This window comes from Oryctolagus cuniculus, chromosome 6 (assembly GCF_964237555.1).
Source record: "Oryctolagus cuniculus chromosome 6, mOryCun1.1, whole genome shotgun sequence".
In the NCBI taxonomy this organism is placed as follows: Eukaryota; Metazoa; Chordata; class Mammalia; order Lagomorpha; family Leporidae; genus Oryctolagus; species Oryctolagus cuniculus.
In genome coordinates, this window is record NC_091437.1 from 57344793 (window position 1) to 57363824 (window position 19032).

The 19032-nt window shown below is 53.5% G+C and overlaps 1 protein-coding gene across 3 annotated transcripts in view; it reads left to right on the forward strand.

Annotated features, from left to right (window-relative positions):
* KCNIP1 (potassium voltage-gated channel interacting protein 1) overlaps positions 1–19032 on the forward strand; it is a 331932-nt gene that overhangs the window by 118699 nt on the left and 194201 nt on the right. Inside the window, exon 1 of one of the 3 annotated variants that reach the window (XM_051843591.2) lies at positions 8766–9596. The exons of 1 other annotated variant lie outside the window; for it this stretch is intronic. In XM_051843591.2, coding sequence (XP_051699551.1) covers positions 9536–9596 — 61 coding nt within the window. In that variant the 5' untranslated portion in view covers positions 8766–9535. Of the gene's footprint in view, positions 1–8765; positions 9597–19032 lie in introns of those variants that run through there. One more of the 3 variants, XM_051843593.2, reaches the window with a different exon arrangement.

The following is a 19032-nucleotide window of genomic DNA, read 5'->3' on the forward strand; positions in this document are numbered from 1 at the left end:
TAGCACGGAGCAGGACCACATGAGCAGGCATGTGTAAGAGACCACAGCTCCAGGGCTAATCTGAATTCAAAGCAACCCACTCTCACAGTAACTAATCCAGCCTCACAAGACCCAAGGCTCCACGCCTTGGAAACCTAACCCAGTCTCTCAACAAGCACATCAATCCATTCCCAAGAGTGGAGCCCCATGACCTGACTACCTCTTGAAGACCCCATGACCTCTCAACACTGTAACATCGGGACTCCAATGTCTTCATGAGTTTGGGTGGAAACAAGCCACACCCACACCACAGCAGGCCTCTCGGGTGCATGAGGAAGGATTCTTCTCGTTGCCAGACTCATCCAGCAGAGAGAAGTCAGGACCCGCCCGCCCAGCTAAGACACAGGCCAGTAGCTCTGCGATGCTCCTGCCACAGAGCAGGCTGGCAGAGCTCAGCCACGTTCACTCTCCCAGTTCCCACATCACACAGAATCTGGGGTCTCAGTGCTGAATGGAGCACTCACTGAGCCCCAAGCTCTCCTTAGGTGAAGGAGAAGGAGGTCAAGGACTGCCCCCTTCTCTCCTGCTCTCTAATTGGTCACATCCTCTTCCGGGCTTTTCATCTCTCATCACACCTTAGTAAGTCAAAAAGGACGAACCCTTTCTTTCTGTGCCATCTCTGCCACAGCAGTGAATGCCACAGGTCTCCCATGGGGGCATGGCATGTGATCCAAGAAAATAATAGAAGGAACATACGTGTCTCTCTGACAGGTGTATGTTGGCCATTTCTGCAGACTGTGTCCCATAGCCCTTCCTCAGCCCTCAGCAATCACAACTCCTTTCTCTCCCCTTCTCTTCTCCCTTCCTCCCTCCTCCAGGGCTTCTCTACTTTGCAGGCTCCAATTGCAGGAGATGTGGCAGAGATGCTGGGAGCCTGCTGGGAGCCCAGAGCCGGTGCTGACAGGTGCAGCGGGCCGTGCAGGGCCAGCAGTGCACTGGGCCGCTCATCACTGGCATTATTACCAATCATCCCTCTGCACACCTACTGTCCCCTCCTCCCCTCCCTGCTCGTTTCCTGCAGGGGCTTCAGTCTGCAGACAGCTAGGAGAGAAAGCTGCTGCCTGGGTACATCCCAGTAGCCACTGGGCATGGCTACAGCCCCCAGGCATGAGAGGTACAGGTGGGAGCAACACCTGCTGCTCAGAGGATCCAGGCTCCGTGCACCTCCCTTTTGCTTCTCTCTCAGCTCCAAGGAGCTGCACCACACCCGAGAGTCTCCAGTGAACAGCTGGATCCATGGAGTGAAAAGGCTGGATCTCAGTTGCAAGCATAGCAGGAACGCTTGGAACTAGACAAGGAGCTGGTCAGCCCACGTGAGCTAAGGCCAGCTCCAGCATGTCCTCATGCGACTTCGGGAAGATCGCTTAACCTCTCTGTGCCTTAGTAGCCTCAGACATGCAACGGGGGATAGTGGGAAAACCGATCTTTTGAGATATTGAAATGGTTAAGTAAGAGCAGGCTTATGACGGGCACACAGGAAGAACTCCGTAACCGGTAGTGAGTCCTGTCAATGCCATTGTTATATAACCTTGAGAGAACAAGGCAAGGGAACGAGCACATTTCCCCAAGGAGGTGATGGAACCATATTTTGCACACATCTCAGGCAAGAAGTTTGAACCCCAGGGCCAGGCTGCATTGCCTCAGCCCTTTCAGCTTCACTCGCACACCCTGCACACGCCACGACAGCCCACAAAGGCAATTGCCAGGGCACCTGTGCCACCCCACTCCTGCTCTGCCGCCAATTCTCACTGCTGCTTGACCTAGCCTTAGCCCTTCTACCCAGCTCCATCCTGGACTTCTGCACCCTGACCTTGACTCTTCTCAGCTAACCTAGACACCTGACCTTGCTGAGCTCTGCCTCCTGCTTGTCCCTAGGACTTTGGGTGGGACTGGCCAGCCTGGGCAGTGGCAGGGGCTTATTTTCACAGTGGCAGAGCCAGACCAGCAGTTCCGTGTCCTGGCGACATCTAGGTGGTTAGAATAAGTCATTTATCTGCCTTCACCCCCTTGGTCTATCAGCTCCGCAAGGCAGAGCGCTCAAAACTCTGTAACCCAGAGGGCAGTGCAGGGTGTGGTAAACAGAAGGCACTCATACAATGCCCTCTCTAAGCTGTGAGTGAATGACTGAAGATCAGTGATGATGCTAATGAGGACCTCCACCTTCCCTTGAGCCTTGCAACCTGCTGGGCACTATGTACTCGAAAGCTCTCATTTAATCCTCAAAACAGGGATTGTGTCAATTTTACAGGTGTTGAAACTGAGGTGCAGAGAATTTAAAGCCCAATCCTACCCTGTAATCTTTCCTCCTCCTGGCAGCTTCTTAGCAAGGGTCCATGAATGTGCTTTGGGGGGAAGAGCTATGAGCTCCATGAAACTCTACATGCAGTGTGAGTGTGTACTCCTGGACGCAGGCTTGTTCTGGGGAAAAGGGTCATGGGTAGCATCTGATACCACAAGGGGTCTTCAAAAAGTTCATGGAAATGCATATTGTGAAAAGACTCTGCATGGATTTTGAATTTTCTTGCATGGAAACAAATGTGTTTTTTCATTCCACTTTTCTATGAGCTCTCTGAAGTTCCCCCTGCAAATGTTTGAACATATTTGAATGCATCTACCTATGCACCCTTCCGTCCAATCCCAGAGAGCCATCTGATCGATATTCATCAAGTATCCACCTTGTGCCCCTATACTATCAGCACTCATGACTGTCTGGTTCCCCTCTCCTTGACTAACCCGTCACATGCACACACACAAGTGCACACACACACATTCCTAGCAGGATCTGTGTAACTCAGAGGGCTTTGCTGCCAGTGTCTCGGCTGCGTGGGTGGCTGCACTCTGTCTGAACTCATCTCAGCCCCTGTTGAGGCCTGTTCCAGTGCTGGAGCGTGAAGGGGATCCCTTAGGCAGTGCAGTAGTCAGGACACGCAGGGCAGAGCCTGTGTCCTGGCTCCCCCCCTGCTTCCCCTGCAGCCCACATTAGTCCTGCTCCCTCTAAGAACATGATCAGCCTCGACAGATGAGGTCACGCTTGATGCACAAGGACATGTCCCAGGAGAGGCGCTTCCCAAGCCCAATTCCTACCCAAAGGTCTTTCCTTCCTCCAGGGGGATGGGGAAAAGAGTGCAAGTAAAGGGAACTGAAAGGGGAAACTGAGGAATGGAATTTAGGTTTTCTGAGCCAGGACTGCCTTCCAGCCAAGGAGACCCCAAGCCAGGCACTTTTGTAATCTGTCACTTTTTTTTTTAAGATTTATTTATTTATTTGAAAGTCAGAGTTACACAGAGAAAGGAGAGGCAGAGAGAGAGAGAGAGAGAGAGAGAGAGAGACAGAGAGAGGTCTCCCATCCGATGGTTTACTCCCCAATTGGGAGTGAATGGCTGGAACTGTGCCGATCTGAAGCCATGAGCCAGGAGCTTCTTCCGGTCTCCCACGCGGGTGCAGGGGCCCAAGGACTTGGGCCATCTTCTACTGCTTTCCCAGGCCATAGCAGAGAGCTGGATCGGAAGAGGAGCAGCCAGGTCTCAAACCGGCACCCATATAGGATGCCAGGGCTTCAGGCCAGGGCATTAACCCACTGTACCACAGCACCGGCCCCAATCCGTCACTTTCAACCTCACCCTGTGACTCACATGGACATACAGAAGTTGAAGCTGTCAAAGGTCAAATAACTTGTTCAAGGTCACAAAGCACCTCTAGGACTTAAAGGTTGATTTCTTTGATTTGAAAGGGCTCTCTGCTTCCTGCCCTCTATAACAATCTGTGTGGACTTGGGTCATGACTTCATAGTTGGTCTCTCCGAACACCTGCCACGCAAACCCATCAGCCTTCTTTCCTCCCCAGTCTGAACTTGGTTAGTAATGATGATCTGCTTTGATCAGAGTCCCCCTGGACTACCAGATGCCTGCGGGCGGGTGTCTGCCTCTTCTCCTTTATTATAGGTCTGTATTTTTAGAGCAGTATCTGACAGGTAGGTGGTGCTTAATAAACATTTGTTGAATGAATGAATGAATGAGTGAATAGCTAAGCAAACAGACAACGACACAGGCCATTTGTAGGGTGCTTGACAAGTGGACATCCTTTCCCCTTCACTTGCTCTCACCCAGTCCTCACAGCAACCCCAGTAAGTAGCCGTGTTCATGTCTCACGGGTGAGGAAGCTAAGGTTCAGGGACACATTTCATAACATAAGAGGGAGGGACCTTGGGCCCAGGGCTGCAGGAGGATGGATGCCCTTTGCTCTGCCCTGTGTGCTCTCAGCCTGAGTGTTTGTGGAGCGCTCGGGCTATTCCGGGCCAGGCAGCGCTGGGTGCCCGGGGGCGGGGTGGCGGGGGGTATGCAAAGCAGGAGAAGCCTCAGCCTTGGTTGCTGGAAGCTCACAGTCTATTTGAGGAGGCCACGCTTATGCATGCAGAACATTTGGGAAGCAGTACGAGACGGCAGTGAGCGTAGTGCTGAATTGCACAGAATCAGGTGCCAACCACATTCCCTTCCTTAACGAATCTGAGCCTTTTAATACCAGATGGGGACCCTGAGAATAGATTTCCTATCAAACAGATGAAGAGCAAAGATGGAAGCCCAGGCAAGGTCTGTGGCTGACTGTTTATATCCCTCCCCCAGCCCAGTCGATGCACGGCCCCCAGCCACGGCAATAGCAGCTGCCCACCCTTCAGAGCTGACCCCTCTCTGGACCAGGCACCTGGGCAGAGGGCCTTCCGGACACAGTCTCACTGAGCTCACACAAGCAGCGCTACGAGGAGGTGAAGGTGGCGTCCAGAGGGAGTGCACAGCACAGGGGCCAAACCAGGACTTGAACCCCGTGCTGGCAGGCCTCCAACAGCCATGCTCTCCATCTGATCCGTGCCACCTCCATTTTGGCGCGAAGCAACTGCCATCTTCCACAGGACAGGAAGACATGTGGTTGAGGGGAGAGGGACCGGGGGGAGCACAGAGCTCTGTGTTACATAAACTCAGACAAACACCTGCAGGCTTTAGCACAAACCCTGCAGGTCTCTGCCAGTCTCATCCCCCTTCCCCCTGAACAGCCTCAGGGCACCCGGGGTGGGGTGGGGGGTGCCTGAAGGAGATCTGTATGAATGCTCAGGTAAGAGTGAAGATCTTGCTTCCAGAAGCCTCTGAAGGCATGAACTGGCACTGGACTGCTTGTTAGTCTGCTCGGGATGCCTGAACAAAATGCCACAGTCTGGGTGGCTTCAACAACCGACATGCATCTCTCACAGTTCTGGAGATTGGAAGTTCAAGATGAAGATGCCAGCGGCGGGGGGGGGGGAGGGGGGTGTCTGGCGAGGTCTCACCCCTTGGGCTGCAGATGGCTTCCTTCTCCCAGTGTGCTCACACGACCTTTGCTTTGTGCGTGTAGGAGCAAAGGGGCCGTCTCCGGCTCTCTTCTGCAGAGACTCCAGCCCTATCTGCTCAGGGCTCTACCCCGTGACCTCGCTTCATCTTGCTTGCTTTCCGAGGGGCTTTCTTTCCAAACTCAGCCTTGCTGGGGGTTAGGGCTTCAACAGGGCGGGCAGAAATAGTCTGTCTATTCCGGGGCAGATGAGGGAGTAGCCAGAGGTAGAGGCAGTGCAGGGGCCAGCTCATCTTGCACAGTGAAGTTCCAGAGGGATGGGGCTGGCCAGGTCACCAGGCAAGTGCGCCACGCTGGAGGCTTCTGCAGCCAGCATGACTGAGGGGAGACTCCCTCTCTCCCCGTGCAGTTCTGTTCTCGGCTCTTTTTGCAAGCTCCCAAGAGGCAGGAAGCAGATCTGCTACTATCCCCTCTCTTTCCTGTCCCTCACACTCACTGTCTATTTCCATAGACAGCATTCACTGTAAACACCTAACAGGAGATGTCTGTTGCCTCCCACAGAGCATGAGTTGTGCGCCCCTTTATTTGCAAAGGATCCCTAAATCACAAGGGGTCATCAGGAATAAAGGACTCCTGTGTGGGTAAATATCCAGTAGCAGACGCTCAACGATGGTGTTGAATGAACTCATCTCCACTTGAGACAGTTGCCTTTCCCCTTTAAGGGGCAAGGATGGGGCCGGCGCCGCGGCTCACTAGGCTAATCCTCCGCCTGCGGTGCCGGCACACTGGGTTCTAGTCCTGGTCGGGGCGCCAGATTCTGTCCCAGTTGCCCCTCTTCCAGGCCAGCTCTCTGCTGTGGCCAGGGAGTGAAGTGGAGGATGGCCCAAGTACTTGGGCCCTGCACCCCATGGGAGACCAGGAGAAGTACCTGGCTCCTGCCATCGGATCAGCGCGGTGCACCAGCTGCAGCGCTCCAGCCGCGGCGACCATTGGAGGGTGAACCAACGGCAAAAGGAAGACCTTTCTCTCTGTCTCTCTCTCTCACTGTCCACTCTGCCTGTCAAAAAAAGGGGGGGGGGCAAGGATGATCTGATAATTGTTAACTTTTCCTTCCTAACTGGGCCACTAAGTGGGAGAAAATGGGTTCATGCATTTATTTTCTTTCATTCATTCAGCATGAATTGACTGCACTCTTGTTGGGAAACCAGAGGTTAAACAGACCTCAGGAAGCTAAGTCAGGCTGGATCTTTGCCCCTTGGTGCTTGCAGTGCACACAGAGAGCAATGGAGATGAGTAGACATAATGGGAAAAGGTCAAGGAGAGCCCAATGGGAAAAGAAGCCCGGAGTGCCCAGGGGATTCCAACCAAGGCACTGGTTCAAGACTCAGAAGGGGTTCCCGGAGGAGATGACACCCAGAATAGGTCTTCAAGGACAGGGTTCCTGGAAGAAAAAGCCAGGAAAGCCTCAGAATTCACACTCAGCCGTTTGGACTTGGACTTGGTGACATCATTGTGTTCCTGCGGCTCAGAGGCAGCCCACAGTGAACACCTCCAGAGACCCTTAGCCTTCATGATCTGAGACACAGAGCCATCCGTCTGTGCTTTTCCCAAAGGTTGTGGGAGGAGGAAGGAGAAAGTGGCACCTTAGCTTCATGTGGCCTTGCTAATGCTGTCCTAGTCACACCATGAGTCTGGCAGTGTAGGTATCAACAGAGCCCCGAGGGAGCTGGGTGCACCTGCAGTGATGTGCCTGATATGATGGTAGAGACTCCTGTGGGTGGCATCAACAAGGAGCCAAGCCCTCCTCTGCACCTTGAGTCCTGGGCATCCCATCAGAGTCCTCTAGTGACCCCGGGCTTCATCTGCAGCCAAGCTTTCCTCATCAGCAGAGAGGGCAGAAGGCAGGGCAAGGGCCAGCCCTACCCGAAACTCCATCACCTGGATTTCAGGTCTGACGCAGTAGTGAGAAGAGCTAGGGCTATGCATCTGGTGGGGTGGGACCCAGAGCAGGTGTCACCAGCTCAGCAGCCTCTTCCTGTTGAAAATAACAAGGCCCCAAGGCAGTAATTACAGGGCCTTGGACTAGGAGCTCTAACCCAACACTGGCTGCGCAATTTCAGGCCAATTTCTCACCCTAGGTAAACTTCCACTTCCCCCTGCAGGCCTGATGGAGCCTGGCTTGCTGAAATCACAGGGATATGGTGGGCACCACGTGGGGTGATGTGGTTCCGCAGCAGTGGGCAATGCAAATGAAAGGAGCATATGTTAGTTAAGTGCACCTTCCCTGTTGCACAAAATAGGGCACGTGTTGGCATTTGAGAAAGCATTAAGAGCTATGTATATGAAGAAAGAAACTCAGTGTTCCTGACCAAATGGCAAGTCACCTGCAGCTCTGAAGGGCTGGAACCAAGGGAAGCAGCTCCTGGGGGCCCCTGTAGCCTTGGGGAGGGACCGCGTGCCTGTGTGGCTGTGATCCTGGGTGGGTGGGTGACTGCAGTGCCAGTTGGTGCCGTGTGTGTGTGTGTGCCTGGCTGTGGGTGTCTCTGTGACTTGTATGGCGTCTTCTGGATGCACTGGTGGGCGTGTTATGGGCTTTGGGTCTGTCTGTGTATATGACAGCAGTGTCTGTGTGGGCTTTAGGGGCCTGTGCCCATATGCTTGCAGGACTATGCGTGTGTGTGTGTTTATGAGGCCATATGTTGGGGGACTCTGTGAACGGCAACCACAGTGTGTGTCTGTGTGGCAGAGAGGAAATGACTGGGCAAAGGTCCGGGAGCAGTCTGGGCAATGGATTCTCAGTGCCAATCACAATGGGTCTCCATGGGAACCCAGGCAGCCCAGCCTTGCCCGGAGCTAACCTCCTGTTTCACTCCACAGCAGGGGAATGGAAACTTGCTCTCTGGTGAGAAGCCACCACAGGAGTTGGGGTCTTCAGGATCTGGGGGCAGCACTCACAGAAGGGAACCTGCTTGTTCAGCGGGATCAGCCCTCTCTCAAACCCTGCCCCCGGCTGGTGGTTAAGAAAGAAACAAGCAGGATAGAGAGAGGAAGGGAGGAAAAAAAAAGGGGGGGGGGGAAGCAAGGACCCAGGGGGTCTAAGGGCTCCTTCCCCCTCCTCGAGTTGCTTTTAGGAGAAAGTGGGCCCTACCATTGCCGACTCCGCAGCTGCACAAGTCCCCAGGGAGCAGGAGGGCACCCCTGTCCCCGCGGGAACCCGGGCGAGGGTGTGGGCTCCTTGGGTGGGGCGGACTTTTCCCCACCCCGTGAATTCAGGCTGTGGGCTTCAATAAGGTTTCCCTTGAATTCAAAGGAAATCACAATGCAGCACACACAAGAACACACGCGCGCGCGCGCGCGGACACACACACACACACACACTCACACACACACACACACACACACACGCGGTCTCCTTGGAGCAGTCTCTGCCCTGGAACCTCACCCATCAGCCAGGTGCCTAGCCTCCGGTACGAACTGCCCAGGAAAGCACCCTCCGGAGTGGCCCGCGCAAGATTAGCAGGTGCGGGAGCTCCCGGCGCAGCCCTCGCCCCCTCCGCCCCCGCTCCGGCCCGCCCCGCGCGGTCCCCCTCCGGCTGCCCCCTCCGCCGCTTCGACTCTCGCCCGAGCCAGCGAGCGAGCGTGCAAGCAGGCGGGCGGGCGCAGGCAGGCGCGCGGCGGCACCGCGCCGCACCAGTCCCTGGCTCTGTTCATTCATGATTGGTACGCGGCCCCCAGAGACCCAGCCCGAGCGCCGCGAGGGGAGCCGAGCGTGCGGCAGGAGGGGCGGGCGCTCCGCGGCTCCCGCACCGCACGCGGCGCTGGCTCGGCAGCCTCAGCCGGGCGGGCGCTCCGGCCCCGGTGTCCAGCGCCAGGCAGGCTCTGGGGACATCGTCTTCGGCCCTAGGCGAGGGGACCGTCCGGGCGGGGCCGGGACGCTGAGGAGCGGTTCCGCGATCCGCTGGCCCTGCGAGGCGGTGCATGTGCGGGGCTGAAGCAGGAAGTGAGAAGCAGCCTCCAGCGCCCCAGCCAGCCCCACGCTCGCGGGAGACCCAGCAGCAGGCGAGCCGCCGGGTGCCTTACGACTCCGTCCTCCTCCGGTTCGGAGTAGACAACCTACACTTCTTTCCAGGGGAGGGGAGGGGCAGGGCCCGGGGTCCCAAGTCGCTCACAAGTCTTCGCTGCCATGGGGGCCGTCATGGGCACCTTCTCATCTCTGCAAACCAAACAAAGGCGACCCTCCAAAGGTAAGCCTCGTCCTTCTTCCTTTTGTTCCCTGGATGGGTTGCGGGGGCTCTGGGTGCCAAGCAGGTGGTGCTATCGGCCCCCTGGTCTCAACGCCCCTCTCACGAGGAGCTGGGACGGGTTCAGAGGAGTAAGAAACTGGTGGGAGGGCTGGTGTGAACACCCCGAGGAGCTAACCAGAGTGGGTGCTGTTCCCAGGGGCAACGGGACCCCTCTGGAGTCCAGGAGCCAAGACCCTGCTCCTGGGGAAATCTCCAGGCACGGAAGGAAGGGGCAGATTCACAGGTGCGGGTGACTGGGCTCTCTGGGTGGCAAGGCTGGGTCGCTCTTGCTGTCCCCGTGACGGCTGGCATTTGTGCAACTGTGAGCAGCAGGGTACTCACACTCGCACCCTTGGGCAGGTGTCAGTGCCAGATGCAGACCCTAAAGCCCCACCACAAAGAGAGAGTGCTCTGTCTTCTCACCCCATAAACCTTTGCAAGCCAAAAGGAACCAGCTGCTGGCGAGGGGGGGGGGGGGCAGTAAAGCCCTCAGGGCTCATGTCCTGTGTAGGGACCAGGACATCGCAGAGAAGACTGCCAAACTCCAGGTTGGGGAGCGCTGAGGGCACCTGCAAGGGGTGGCTGAGAGAAGAGGCCATGCCAAAGACCCAAGAGCGTGAAGATCCTGGCTTCCCTCCGGCCTGGACCGGGAGCCACCTTTCCCCAGTTGTGATGTCCCTGTTTGTTGTCCAGGGGATCCAGGGGAAGTTGGGGCAAATGTGTTGGGCCTTGGGACCCACTGGAGGCTGGCCTCCTAACCAGAGGTTAGAAGGTTTTTGGGATAAAGCGACTGAAGCAGTTAAGGAAAGGATAATGATGGGTTTTGTTTTGTTTAAGGCTTAAATGCCATTGTGAGTAGTAAAAGGATTTTAAGTAACCTGACACTTGCTTTCAGAGCTGGGATTCTGGTTACAGGTGGGGGTTGCAGCTCCCACGCCTGAGGTTGGCTAGTGATTAGGACTGTGGTGGGATGATGGAGGACCCCCACGTGCACAGGGAGTCTGTCCTTAGCGCTTGGCTGGTCTCCCCTTGGTGGGGACCACAGCGCTCCCCCTGAGTAGGCTGTCTGCAAGCCCAGGAAAGAAGGACTCAAGGCCTCTGGCCCAGTCCCCAGAGGCATCAGGCTGGCTGAGCACCAGAGAAAGAGCTAGGGGTGCTGACCCAAGGTAGGGGTGCTGGGCTGGCATTTGCAGCCCAGAGTACTGGAAGCAGCCCAGGGCTCAGCAAGCTACACATCCCGCCGGCAGGGAAGGGACTGGCTGCCTTTCTACCAGTCCTAAGCAAGATAGGTATTTAAGCCCTGGCCCAGAGCCTTGGCATTCAGAGCCTCACCTCTCAAGGATTCTGGGCCACTGCTTAACCGGAAACTACGCTCAACCCCAAATCCAGGTCTCCTTCCCCTTCATCCGCTGACCACCATGGGGTGGCAGAAGCCCAGGGCCTGTGTGGTTGGTTTTAAAATATTGTCAATGCCATAGCCCTCCTGAAAGGCAGGTGGGGATCATGGAGTCTGCCTGTGAATCCCAGCACCATCACTTCCTCCCTCTGCAACCTTAGGCAAGTCCTCTCACCTCTCTAAGTCTCAGTTTTCATATCTGTCAAGTGGGTACAAATACTGTCTTGAGGTGGGAAACTGGTTATGTGAAAAGTAGAGTGAAGGAGAGCCCTGCCTCACTTTCTATGTTGGCTGCAGCTGCCAAGGGCCCAGAGGAGTGTGTTGTAAGGGTGGGAGGGTCAAATCGGTGCTGAATATGGTGCTGCTTGCCCAGAGCTGGGACGAGAAAAGCTCAGATGTTGCTATCTGGCATTCCCTTCTCCTACCTCAAACTCCGGGTCACCCAGTGAATTCCTGCAGGATTCCCAGAGACCAAAGCTCTTTGCTCCTCTGTCCCAGAATTATAAGGGAAGAGGGGGAATGAACATTCAGTGTGCTCCTACTGTGTGCCTTGGCACCATACTAGGGATCTTATCTGCACCCTCTCACTTAACCCTTTCAACCACGTTTGCTTGAGGCTCATAGCAGATCCTAGTCCACTGAATGGGTCCCCAAGACAAGCTGACTCAGCTCCAAGTGCTCAGTCCCTCCGGCACAGAGACCCAGGACACTTTCCCTCCCAGGGTCTCAATTTCTTCTTTGTAACAGGAAGCATCACAGGAGACACTGCCTAGGTTTCGGCTGGTTCTCACATTCAGGATTCGTATGGTTGATGCTCTCACCAGAGCTGCTGCTGCTGAGATCCCATTAGATGAAGTCAGAAGACAGTGGTTGAGATTTTCAACTCCGGGATCCGTCTCCGTGCTGGGTTCAAATCCAGGCTCCACCACTTAACTAGCTGCATGACTAAGCCTTGTTTTCTTTGACTAGCAGCCAGGGACAGTAGTGTTACTACGTGAAAAGAGCTGTTGTGTTATGTGGATTTCAGAGTAATGGAAGTCAAACACTTCAGCATAGCTTGTAGAATAGAACTGTTCAGCAAATTTTAGACACTGTTCAGTTCATGACTCTATTATTTGGGGCTTCCAAAATGCTCAGAGTGAGGCCATCCTGGAGGAAGGCATTACCTCTAAGAGTCTTAGCTCACTTCTGGAACCTTCCCAGCTAGTTATGTCCGGGAGACTAAAGCCAAAAACCCGAGCATGCAGATAGATGCTGATCCCTTGCTGCAGCCCCTACTGGCTTCTGCTCTGTGACTGGCCCTGAAAAAAAAATGCTTCATTCTGCTCAACAAAAACCCCAAATGCTTCAAAATATGATGGCTCCAAATTGTGAGTTCATATTCTTTTAAACAGGGCAAAAGCTTTGCGTGATGAGTGAGCGAGAGGAAGGCACCTAGACCAACCTGGGTGTTCAGGGAGCTCTCCCTGGAGGCAGCAGAAATCGAAAGTAATTGGAGAGCTGTGCCACTGAATAAAAACACGCAAGTTCACTTTCCATCCTTCTCTCTGTTCCGATCTTTGTGTGTCTTTAATTAAAAATTAGAAAAGCTGTGCTTTGGGCTTTCAACCCCTGTGTCGCGGTTACAAGTCGAGTTGACGGCTCCAGCAGCTTTTCATGTGCTTATCATACCAAGAACACGGCTCCTGGGCTCACATGGGTAGGTGAGATGAGTTAGGGTGTCAGGATAGCCAAAAGGGGTTCGTGCAGATGCAGCTGTTGATTTTTTTGGTGCTCAACAGATTCGTCTGTAAGCAAATAGCTCCAGCAAATAGCAAATGCCTGGATTATAAACCCTCTGTCACTATCCTAGTGAAACCATTGAGAACTTTTACAGAGGGCTGAGCTGAAGAGCTCCAGAATGCTCACGGAGTACGTCTGCAAACTAAATCCCATGGCTGTCAGATGCCTTTTCTAAGGCCACATGGCAAGGTAGAGACCAACATGGGACTGATCTCCGGACTCCTAGATCAGGGGCCACCCCGGAGAACTGGGGGAGCCAGAGTGACGTTGATGAGGCTGGGTGTGGGATTTATTGATTAGGGCAGTGTGATAAACCTAGAGAGATCTTGGAAATACACAAGAGGCAGAGAGGAACAGAAAAGCAGTGGCCCTGCTGTCACGCAGTCCTGGATCTAAGGGGCCACTTGGACACCTTGGACATGCCAGTCTTTATGTCTGGAAGGAGAATGCTAGGTTGTGGAGACGTTTGTGCCTTGGGCTTCACCTTTCTCTGCATCTTGGCTGTTCCTTTCCACTCTGTAATCCTCAACCCCCACCCTTTCTTCCTTGTCTACTGGTTAAAATCCATGCACATTCCAAAACCTCGCTCGGCAGGGTCTGTTTTCAGGAAGCCCTCTCCAAACCCCAGAGAGCAATGATTTCTCCCATCTGGACTCCTAAATTCCTTTAAGGTGCACATTCTCATGACTCTCCATCCATGCTTAGAATTAGGCATGCAATGGAGGTGCTCACCCCTCTCCCCACCATCAGACTGTGGGCTCCTTGGGTCCGGAAACCTATGCGACTCATTCTTCCCTCTCCCTGGCTTGGTTCCTTGCGCATAGTAGGGACTCCATAAATACTTTCTGGAGGAAATTGTAAATAGTGGGATGGTTGGTTGCTCTTTGCTGTTTCCTAAAATTGCAGATTCTGCAGGAAAAGTGGAGCTTCCCTCTGGGATTTCCGTAACCAGCTCTCTGCCCGGAATGAGTTCTGTTATTTGGTCTGCTGGCTTTGAATTGGCCTTGTCCATGAAATGTACTGAATCTATTTACCATTGAACAGGAAAGTGCTGAGAACGGTGCTCCTACTGCCAGCCTCCCCTGGTAGTCACAAAAGTTTGAGGAGCCCATTCCCGGGACCAGGCACAGTTCTCATCCCACAATCCCAAAAGAAGCTCCATAGGCCTCAAGATGGACAGACTGGGAGGGATGGGGAAGCCTGGGAAGGAGGAGGTAAAGGAACTTATTGCCTAAAATCAGTGAGGTTTCTCAACTCCCTAAAAGGAGCTAGGCTTGGAATACTTTGCTTACCCTGGTGGTCTTTGATCAAAAGATGTTTTGCAATTGTGCAAGTGAATAAGTGAATGCATCCCTTAACCAATGAGTGAAAGGATAACTGACTGAGAGGCAATCAATAAATGAGCCAGTGAATGCGGAGGAAAATAAATCATCAGATGTATGACAGAAAGGGGCGGGTGTTGTGAGGCGGCAGTTAAACTGCTGTTTAGGATGCCTGCATCCCATATCAGAGCGCCTGGCTTTGAGGCCCAGTTTGGTTTCTGATCTCAGCTTCCTGCTAGTGTGCACCCTGGGAAACAGCAAACGATAGCTCAGCTTGCTGAGTCCCTGCTTCCCACATGGGAGACCTGGATGTGGTTCTGGGATCCTGGCTTCAACCTGGCCCTTCCCTGGCTGTTGCAGGCATTTGGAGAGTGAATCAGTCGTGCTCTCTCACTCTCTCTCTCTCTCCACCTTTTGCTCTCCCTCTGCCTTTCAAATAAATACATTTTAAAAAAGAATGACACAAAGAATCATTGAGTAAATGAGTACCTGAATGCTTGACTGTATCCATAAATGGATGAATGATACAGTCCCAGAAAAGCGATAATAAGGTTGTCTTTTCACAAAGAGCACTGATAGCTTTGCTACTCAAATCCTGGAGCTAAGCCCCTGTCTTCGTCCATTTTCTTTGCTAATTATGTAGTACCTCAAACTGGGTACATTTAAAAGAATAAAAGGTCTATTTTGGTTCAGAATTCTGGAGGTCCAAGGTGGAGAGGGCACATTTGATGATGGCTTCTCACCGGCAGAGTCCTGGGGCTGTGCAGAGCAGCAGGTAGCAAGCGATATGGGGCAAAGGTGTGTATCTTCTGATCCCTCTCTCTTACTGTGAAGCCACCTGACTCAGTCAGGGAGGACCCCCGTGACCACCTTAGCTAATCCCGATGCCCCCAAAGGCCCCATTTAATACCTCCTAACAGGAACTTAATCTCTAACATGAATTTTGGAGGAGACGAATCATATTCAATTCATAGCAACTGCCAGCATACGATTTGGAAAGAGTCGAAGGTAGAGGAAGTCCCAGTTCAGATAATTAATTGTGAGCTTACAGCAACTGGTTCCTACAACCTTGAAAATGATAAATTCATTCAAAAAGAATCCTGGCAATGTTCCTGGATACCAGTGGGTGTGTAGTGTCTTTGGGGTAGGGAGGGATACGGGAGGGTGTCTCTCAGTATGAACTCTTCTGTTGAAATGAAAGCAGGAACTGACCCATAATGACTTCCCTTTACCTTGTCTGGGTAACATCGGAATCTGTATACTTATCTGCATATACAGCTAGTCCCATAAATGTCCTTTATTGCTGTTCCCTGATGTCATTCCTGCCCAAGGTCTCCTCTGGCTTTGTCATCTTCTCTTCACCTCCATCTCTCCATTCACCTGAAAAACCCCCATACACCCTTCAAGGCCTCCTTCCGTGTCACCCCTCTAGAAAGCCAACCCAGGCTCCTGCAGCCCAAGTTCATCTCTCCTTGGTTTCCCGGCAGCTGGCACTGCCTGCCCTTGTTCCAATCCTGAGCACACTAGGAGGTTGTCATTATGGGTTTATACATCTATTTCTTTGACTAGCTCTTGGGGACTGAGCCGTATTCCAGGGCTTCTGTCAAGCCTGACGCTGCGTCCAGACTTGATGGATGTTGGCTGGGAGTGAGGATGGATGGGCCAGCGTGTGTGTTCTCGGTGGCTCTGAGCAATGTGGGAATTGGCAGGTGATGCAGATGAGAAGCCCAGGGCTGCTGCTGAGGAGACACTGCAAAATTCTGCATAATGGCCCCAGCGCTGATGTTCCCATCCATCAGGCGAGGAGGAGCAGGACTTGGGGAGAGAGTAAGCGTTCTGGGGCCTTCAGAGGAACTTGACTTCTGTTGAAATGCTTCACTTCTCTCCAGGTAGTATTTTCACTAGGTCAGCTTCTGAAAGTCGCTGTAGTCTGTTGGGATACTTCTTGTTGCCTACACCTTGGCCATGGGAGTAGTACTTTGGACTCATTCTTGTTGCTCCAGGTCAAGCTCAAAGCCTCACGGGTGCAGCAGGGGGGAAGTGGGAACCACACTCCGCTCAGATCAGGGAGCTAGAAGTAGGATCGTGTGACGGTCAGGACCACTGAGCTAACATGCACAAGTCCTGGGATTGAACCCTCTGCTGCCTAACCCCTTGGAGCTCGTTTCCTCCTCTGTAAAATGGTGACAATCACAGCACCCCCTACAGGGCTGTGCTAGGGCCAAGGAGGAAGTGAGCTTGGAGCTTTGCGTCGGGGAGGTGAATTGAGCCACCGGGGGTGCTGCTGGCACTGCTGTTGCTTTGCCCCACCTTGGAGCAGGTCCCTTCCCCCTGTGTCACCCCCTTCTGCACAATGACTGCATTTCCTTTGGTCATCCCTCTGGCCCTTTGTGCTGTGGCTTTGACTCCACTCCATCACTCCAAGACCCAGCACTATCACAGCCTGGTCACTGGAACCCTGGGGACGCCTATGGGACACTGTCGACTGTCAATGGTAGAAGAAACTCCCCTCAGAGGTAGAGATGGGAAAACGTGGCTCCTCAGGTGGGGTTGACAGCCATGGTGATGGCTAGCATGGCTCTGGCCTCCACTTGGTGCCAGGTACCTGGCTCTGCCCTTGTGTGGGTTATTGCTTGCAACCCAACCCTGGAGGACAAGACGTGGTTATAGTTCCCATTTGGCTATAGGATGAGCAAAGTGCCCTGCTCAGAGGCACAGAGCCCACTTCTGGCTGGTGCCAGAGCCTGAGCTTTCCGTTCCCACACCGGCCTCCCCCCACCCCTGGCTTTGTCTTGGAAGCCTGAGGCACCTGAGTGGAACAGCAGCTGAAACAGGTGCGTGGATGCCGGGGAGCCGGCATTCAAGGCCCAGCGGCGGCGGCCCATTAGCCACCGGGAGCAGCGTGCTGCCTGCAGGCCCTGCGCAAAATGCCCTTAGCCCTGTTTCTCACCGCTCCTGGATCTGTTTCCATTTAATCTGACACTGCAAAAGCCTGAATATGAAATGATTGGGGGCAGAAGGCCAATTAGCAAATTCATTAATAGGATGAAACATCTCTCCTCTGCTCTAATCATTTATGTGCACTAAATTTTTCTCCCTTTGTTGCAGCCGTCATCACCTGTCAGTGAAGGATCGAGCAATTAAATATCTCCAAGTATGTTAGAGTCTCGAGCCTTCCGAATCAGGCACCAGCGTCAGGGTTTTCAACTGGTCCAGAGGGCAAGGAGAGGCCAGGTGGTTCACGGGTGATTATCTTGTCACGGGAACAGATGCAAGAACTTGCTAGCACATTTGCAAGCCCATGGCTGCTCTCTCCTTAGCTCCCTGTCCACCCTTTGACCCAAGTCTGTATTACACATGTGTGTGTGACACAGCGGATATGAGCATCGCCACTCTTGGCTCCACAGCCCTGGATTCAAATCCTGCCTCTGGAACTTATTGGGCAGGTCACCATGCTGCATTGAACCTGTGTCTCCACACAATCTAGAAAACCAGGGAACTGGCAGGAAAGCTCTGCACACTATTTCAGAGAAGTGCAATAATGCATGGAAGATGCAGTGATCAACACACACTGAGAATGTAAAAACAAGGCAATGCAGTTACTCCCCGGGCCATGCTACTCAGAGTGTGGTCCACAGACCAGCCTTACCTGGGAACTTGCTAGAAACGCAGAGGCTCAGGTCCCAACTCAGACCTACCGAATGATAACTGGTACAGCCTGGCTTAAGTGCAGATGGGAGGCCAGAAGTCAGCAGTTTGTAGGAATCTAAATAAACAAAGAGCCTGAAGTAGGAAAGTCAAATGCCTTTGTCAGGAGGTCTGGTAGGGCCTATTTATTGCTGAAATTATAATACACACACGCATACACACACACACACACGTGCACACACCCTAATCTCCTTGCTTTTACTTTTAATTACGTATTTATTTTTATTTGAAAGGCAGAGACTAAGACGGATGCAGAAACAGAGAAAGACTCTCCATCTACTGGTTCATTCCCTAACTGGCAACAACAGCCAGGGCTGGGCCAGGCCAAAGCTGGAGTCTGGAACTCAATTCATGCCTCCCCCGTGAGTGGTAGAAACCCAGCTCTTTGAGCCATCGCCTCCCAGGGGCACGCAGGAGCAGGAAGCTGGAATCAGAAGCTGATGGAACTCAAACCCAGGCGCTCCAGTGTGGGTGTGGACTTCCCAAGCTGCGGAACCACTGTGCCACACGGCCACCCCTCTTTTCTGTTGTCAGTAGGCCTACGATGTTGCATTGTTATTCTCTCTTTGCAGAGAAGGAAAGAGAGGCTCAAGCCTGTTCTTGACTGGCTGGTGAGTAGAGAGCAAGGGTGTCTGATTCCAAGGCAGCCCACCTCTCGGCCTCCTGCTGGTGGCCCAGGGACAGGTGCAGGGCAGCAGGCCTCAGAGCCCCACGAAGAGGTTGGGCAATTATTGCTAGCTTCCGGGCTCTTGGGCACCAAACATGACAGCCACCAACCTCCTTGTGGCCTGGCCAGCTCTTCACTTGTTCCCGACCAAGAGGAGGGTTCAGGTGAGGGCCGCGAAGCCCCGGCAGCCTTGGGGAAGCTGTGCATTTGCATGCGTGTGGCTGAGGCTGAACTCCTTCTCCCTCTCCCAGATGGTCCAATGGCACACCCCATGAGGGTTCCTTAGGGGAGCTTCCCCACCCTCTCACTCCAGTTGGCACAGCGAGGGGCTGGCTTCTTCCCTTTCTCCTTTACACACAGCCAGCACAGAGCTGCATTAGGATTCTAAGCCAGAAAGGCCTCACCACCAAAAACATCACGCCCCTCGCCCACCAATGGCTACTTACCTATTCACAATAGTAACACTAAAATAAGTCTAAGGAAATTGACTGAAATCTGGATTTTTCCCCACAATGACTACGT